The sequence below is a fragment of the Sinocyclocheilus anshuiensis genome, unplaced genomic scaffold, assembly GCF_001515605.1.
Source record: "Sinocyclocheilus anshuiensis isolate Anshui unplaced genomic scaffold, SAMN03320099.WGS_v1.1 scaffold719, whole genome shotgun sequence".
Classification (NCBI taxonomy): Eukaryota; Metazoa; Chordata; class Actinopteri; order Cypriniformes; family Cyprinidae; genus Sinocyclocheilus; species Sinocyclocheilus anshuiensis.
This window is the reverse complement of record NW_015552643.1, coordinates 941923-948301: the sequence shown is the minus strand read 5'-3', so window position 1 is coordinate 948301 and position 6379 is coordinate 941923. Positions and strand designations below refer to the sequence as shown.

The following is a 6379-nucleotide window of genomic DNA, read 5'->3' as shown; positions in this document are numbered from 1 at the left end:
CTGCTCACACACACACACACACACACACACACACACACACACACGTTCAGATTCTCATTAAAATCCTGTGACCATTTCCCAATTGCCTCAACCAGGCAAATGGGGGAGAAATCTGTTTCTGTGTCTCGCACAAACACACACACACACACACACACACTTTCTGTCTCGCACACACACACACACACACACACACACACACACACACACACACACACACACACACAATTCAGAATAGCTAGAAATACGAAAGTGCCGTATTAAGATACAACAGTAAATTCTGTCTCAAAGGTTGCTCTTTTATTGCTTAGGAGATTAAGATCTAAAAATATTTCAGATGTTTTTTCAGAAAAGTTTCTTATCATAAAAAAGACAGTGAGACATATAGAAAGAGTATCAAGGTATTAAATTAAAGTGGACATCATAGCTAGCTTAGATCCTCTTAGAACTTTGATGAAAAATAACTGAGTTCATATTGAGACCTATTTTTTTTATTTTTTTTTTATTCTATCCTGTCATTTGGTAACATTTTAGTATATGGACCAATACTCACTATTAACTAATTGTTTATTAGCATGCATATTACTAACATATTGGCTGTTTATTAGTACTTATAAAGCACATATTCAGCATGACATACCAAATCCTACAATACCTAAACCTAAACCTAACAACCTAACTACTATTAACTATTAATTAAATATTAATAAGCAGTAATTAGGAGTTTATTGAGGCCAAAGTTGTAGTTATTAGTTAGTTAATAGTGAGAACTGGACCTAAAAATAAAGTGAGACCTGTGATTCTTGTAAAACTCTTCAAATGTAGGTTTACTAGAGTTTTTTTTCTTTTTCCTTTATCGGACTTAAAAGTTTCACTTTGCTTTTCAATTAATCTCATTGCTGTCTGTGAGAAACTACGGAGATATTTAAGAGATTTTTCTTTTTACAGGAAATGTATGGTGATTATGTGTTTCAAGGATACCGTTATTTGGGGCACAGAAGGTACAACAGAGGATCTATATAAAAAAGTAGTACAATTTCTCTGTCCCCATCCATCTTCTTTCCACTTTTATCTCTCGCAGTCTCATTCTTTCGAGCATCTATTGTTCTGCCTGCATTCATTTCCCTCTCTCTCTCTCTCCTTCAGCTGTAATTGTGATGGGTGAGCTGATAATTGTAATTACGTACTCTAGGTAGAGAGTGTGTGTGAGGGGTGGGGGTTTAACTTCAAGGGGTGCAGACCCATCTGTGTAGCTCACGCAGGCTCCGAAAATGTCAGACTGTGGAACAATATTGGTCACACACACAGACGCACATACACAGACAGTATAATGGGTACACTGACTAGACGGCGGAGGGCAGTGCATCGCCACACCGAATCGAGCCAATAATACAGAAGTCTAGAGGAGAGCAGTGGATCCAGCACACACTCTCATCAAATGTTGTCTTCACCTCCAGCCTGCACTGCCACATCGCTTCCTCCACCTCTTCCTCATTACCCTGAGCTTTCACAAAAACAGAGTACACAACTAAAAAACCAGAGAACAAATATACACTCACAAGAACATTTTTAACTTGATTTTATCTAATTCTCTAAAATTAGCATTTTATGACTAAACTATCTATCTATCTATCTGTCTGTCTGCCTGTCTGTGTGTCTGTCTGTCTATCTATCTATCTATCTATCTATCTATCTCTCTCCTCTCTCTCTCTATCTAGACATACATAATGGAGGTTAGTTATTCTAGATGCGTTTACTCAGTTAAAGATCTTATTCTTTTTGTTGCTGAGCAGTGCCTAGACCTGCTGGATAGGAGTGACTTGCGCTGCCGTGTGCGTCTGAGGCTGGTACAGGTGCAGAGATCAGCATGGAATGCCGTTCATCTGCACCGCCCGTCTGTGCGCCACTGTCTGCAGCCAGCCGCTAATGCCGGGGATAAGGGACAGGCTACCGGCACGAGCCGCCCACCCACACACGCGCGCACAGAAAAGCCACTCAGCCAGATAATTACGGATGCGTCCTGGGCAGAGGCTTAAACACACACTCGGAGCCGTTGCCGCTAACAGCGTTCATTAAAACCAACACTGCAAAGGTCAGAGGTCACCCACTGCTAAAGACGGATGCTTGCCACTCCATTGCCTCTCTACTAGCGCTACTCTCGCTCGCTCCCTGGCCTAAAAACAAGTTGATTTCTCGCTCTGCTAAAACGAGTGAAAGACAGAAGGATGTAAAAAGACAATGAGAAACCAAGTTTACCTGCCATCAGGCGCAAGAACACCAAGTCACGTGTTTAAATATGCCTCTAATCAAATCATCTCCCCCGCCTGCCTCTCTGCTAATTCAATAAAGGCAACAACTTGTCATTGTTATTTAAAGTAATTTTCAATGTAATCAAGTGGTATTAATAAGCATGCTGCCTCTCATTACCGACTCAACCTGCCTTCCGAAGCGCGCAGAGCGCAGTGTGTGTGTGTCAGCGTGACAGAGAGGCTGTTGTGTGCCTGTATGTGTGTGTTAGAACATTATGCATGTGCTTATGACTCATTGTGTGTGTGTCTGTGTGGGCGGACATGAGTTCCATGGTATTTTTGTTCTTGTTGCTTGCTGTGAAAGAACGGAGTTGCATCTCTTGGCTTCGTTTTCGCGCAAGACATTCGCGCAAAAGTTAGAGAAAGATAAAGAAGTTGCAAAGGTGAACACAAGGCAAAGATGCTCTTACAGAAGTAGAGAATGGTGTAGATAGATAGATAGATATAGATAGATAGACCCTAGCATGACATTTACATGTTGCAAATTACACAAATTAATTTCAAGTTCTTTTGTAAGTGCAAAAATGCATTGAATGCAAAAGCAGCTGAAATAAATCTGCAAGTCTGTCATTCAAACGACATCCGTGTTACAAATGCATCGAGCCCTTCTGAAGGAAAAGTGGGATCATGACAGAGTGATCCCGCAGAGAGCTGAGCCCTAAAAAGAAATGAAGCACGTCGGAAATTTCCACTGCACGGAGCATAAGAAAAATGCGATATCATTACGATGCGTCATATTCAGACGCAATCCAAGATGATGTATTTGAACTAGGCAGAAATTATTGCGAGCTGACGGCGAGATGTTCAGAGGTGTCGATTCGGTAGAAACTTGAGGAAAAACGCAGACGCCGGAGTTTTTGTTTGCGCAGCACGTCAAAGTTGCGCCCGGAAAAATCAACTTAATAGATAGCAAAGTTATTTCTGGATCCATTTTATCTGCTTTCTCAGTCTGTTTTTCCAGATTTTACTCAAATAAAGGATGACAGAAGAAAGGGGTTTGAACTAAAGGAGAGATAATGAGAAAGTTAATCTGGGTTTGTCCCTATTTTACCCAGCACTGGGTTGCATTTAACCCAGCATTTTTTAGAGTGTAGGGTTAGGGTCAGCTGTTTATAATGCTCAGTCTTGGTAGCTCAGTTTTGACACGCACTTGATAAATATCCAACAGTGTTTAAACTAAGGTAAAACGAAGAAGAAAACTTCAAAGCTACGCATTTGTTTGCGCAATAGATGGAGATGCGCAACACCATGTGTCATTTCAAGATCCTAAGGGGTCTTTAAAAAAAGAACAAGGGGAAAAGAAACAGCCCAAAATGTCAAGTCGATTGACTTATTAAAGTGCATAAATGAAGTGTTCTATATAAATCTCGCAGCGATGCGCACCGCGTCTTCTCAGCATCAGCACCATCATCCCGCATCACAGATGAGTTGAGACGCGCCCGGTCCGATAAGACTCCTCATTCCCGGTGCGTTCGGGGGAGGGTTTGGTCGCTCAAGGGGTTAAAAAGACACTCCATGCGTCAGACACATGACAGTATATGTGAGAACTCAAGGGGGGGAAAAAGTCCCACACACACTTTTTCGAGCTGAAATGGCAGACGCAGCCGTACGCAATTCTCACAACATTCATGTTGGAGTCGAGCGGAGGGACAGAGCGCGTCCTCAGCGCGGGCGAGATGGAGACACTCGGCGCTCTCCGCATGCATGTTCGGCTCGGGTCTTACCTTAACACGTTCCAGCTCTTGAGAGGGTCCAGGTCTGAGATTATAGAGACCATGCTTGAGGCTCGGGCGGCTCGGGCTTTGCTCGGACAGAATGCGGCTGATTGAGTGAGTGTGTGAGCGCTGTTACTCCGACTGTCTCTCTGCACTGCTCTGAGTGTGATAAGCGCTGAGAACAGGCTCTCTTTCCTCCGCCCCTCACAATCACTCCAGCTCTGCCTCTCTCTCTCTCTCTCACCGCCTCATCTCTATACGCACCTCTTCTGTGTAATATCCGACTCAACGTATGCAACCTTTTCCATAGACACTGCCGAATGAATAGCCTACCTGGCGCTTTTATGTTCCTTGTGAATTTTTAAAAGAGATTTTTATAGAGGCGGGCCTCTATAACTCTGTGTTATGATACCAAGTGCCAGCGAAATTAAAATGACATACTGTTCTCCACTTTAAAGTCTGAATTCCACAGTTAAAATAGCTAAGTAGACCTATTGATAACGCTTTACGCAGTCACGCTTCATTTTAGGCGTACTTAAGTTACGATTCAAAGCATTTAACACCGTGTACTTAGTATGTACATACTGTGCTGTTCTGCAAAACTAACAAGAGAAGGTTAGGGCTAGTGTTATGACTAAAGTCAATGATGTTTTTGCACACATTGCAGAACCATTAGTCACCCACTCCCCATTATTCAATGTTTAAATTAAGATGCACATTTTTAAATTAAGACGTCAATTAGCTTTAATGTAACTGTATTGTAACAACGCAATACGACAGTAAGACATCTAATATATGGGATATAAAAAGCTATATACTATTAATTATTTAATAATGATTACAATAATGCTAAAAGTCATAATAACAAAGTGTACAAGTTACTCCACCAAGTAATTACTAGTGCTGTCAAACAATTAATCGCGATTAATCGCATCCAAAATAAAAGTTTTTATTTACATAATATATGTATGTGTACTTTGTATATTTATTATGTATTTATAAATATACACCCACACACACAATATATATATATTGAAAATATTTACATGTATATACATTTATATTCTTATATTTTATATTAAATATAAACATAACATATTTTTCTTAAATATATACATGCATGTGTTTGTATTTATATATACATAATAAATATACACAGTATACACCCATACATTATGTAAACAAAAACTTGTATTTTGGATGCGATTAATCACGATTAATCATGATTAATCATTTGACAGCACTAGTAATTACACATTATTTATATTATTACTCAGATAGCACACGTACATCTGCAAGATGTCTGTTAAAGATCTTGATCTGGAAAGCATCTGCCGAGTACAAACATCTGACAGACGTCTTTCAGATGTCAGTTTTACATACATAGGTGTAAACCGAGCCCTGGGTATCCTGCTTCTCCTTTGAGAAAATGAAAGCTCAGATGGCCCAATCTGGAATCTTCCCTTTATGTCATCATACGGGGAAAGGTTACCTCCCCTTTCTCTGCTTTGCCCACCCAGAGAATTTGGCCCGCCCATGAGAAAATAAGCTACTACCGTGCGAGGCGAGTGCAATATTTTTTTTTCCCCGAGAGACATCATGGCTTGCAAACGAGCGAAGCATGGCAGTTGCCCCGCCTCTCTCCTCCTCATTAGCATTTAAAGCTACAGACACAGAAATGGCACGTCCTAAGGAAAGCTCATTGTGGGACTGGCTCGTAGTGGCTGAAATTCTGCACCAAGGCTGAATTTCGGGAAAGAGACTTCAGATACAGTACTAGGGACCACTTAGGCCTATATAAAAGCATCCAAAAAGCAGCATGTCATGGGACCTTTAAAGACATCTAATATACGTCTATTTGACATCTGATAGGAAACGTCCAATAGACGTATTTCAGACAAGCAAAAACTCTAAAAAACAAAAAAAACGTCTTGCAGATGTAAATGCAGACTTCAAATAGACGTCTCCGTGATGTATGTGTGCTATCAGTGACATTCATTTGTATTATTTATTAGGCTACATACCAGATGTAGATGCTTTTAAATGTGAACTAAATCCCCCCCAAAAAACGAAATGTTTAGTCAAAATAAATATTTTCTGTAACAATCAGACAATCAGAATCATTCATAATGTCCTTGATACTGTGCATTGCTGTGGAAGCCCAGGTCTCTGTCATTAAAAAAAGCTTATTGAACCATAGTTCATTTAGTATTTTATAACACAGATAGTACAGCCTGAAATATTTTGTTGCAAACTATACCAATGGCCAAGAACAGTTCATAGCATAACAGGTTTCTTGGAACATTTTCATCTAAAAATGGCCATCTTAAATTGGAAATGTTGTTTTGTCATAAACTG

The 6379-nt window shown here is 40.3% G+C and overlaps 1 protein-coding gene across 1 annotated transcript in view; it reads right to left on the bottom strand.

Annotated features, from left to right (window-relative positions):
- Positions 1–4213, bottom strand: part of celf2 (cugbp, Elav-like family member 2) — a 177863-nt gene extending 173650 nt beyond the window's left edge. The window contains exon 1 of the mRNA XM_016458478.1: positions 4031–4213. Coding sequence (XP_016313964.1) covers positions 4031–4083 — 53 coding nt within the window. The 5' untranslated portion in view covers positions 4084–4213. The remainder of the gene's footprint in view (positions 1–4030) is intronic.
- Between the last annotated feature and the right edge of the window lie 2166 nt (positions 4214–6379).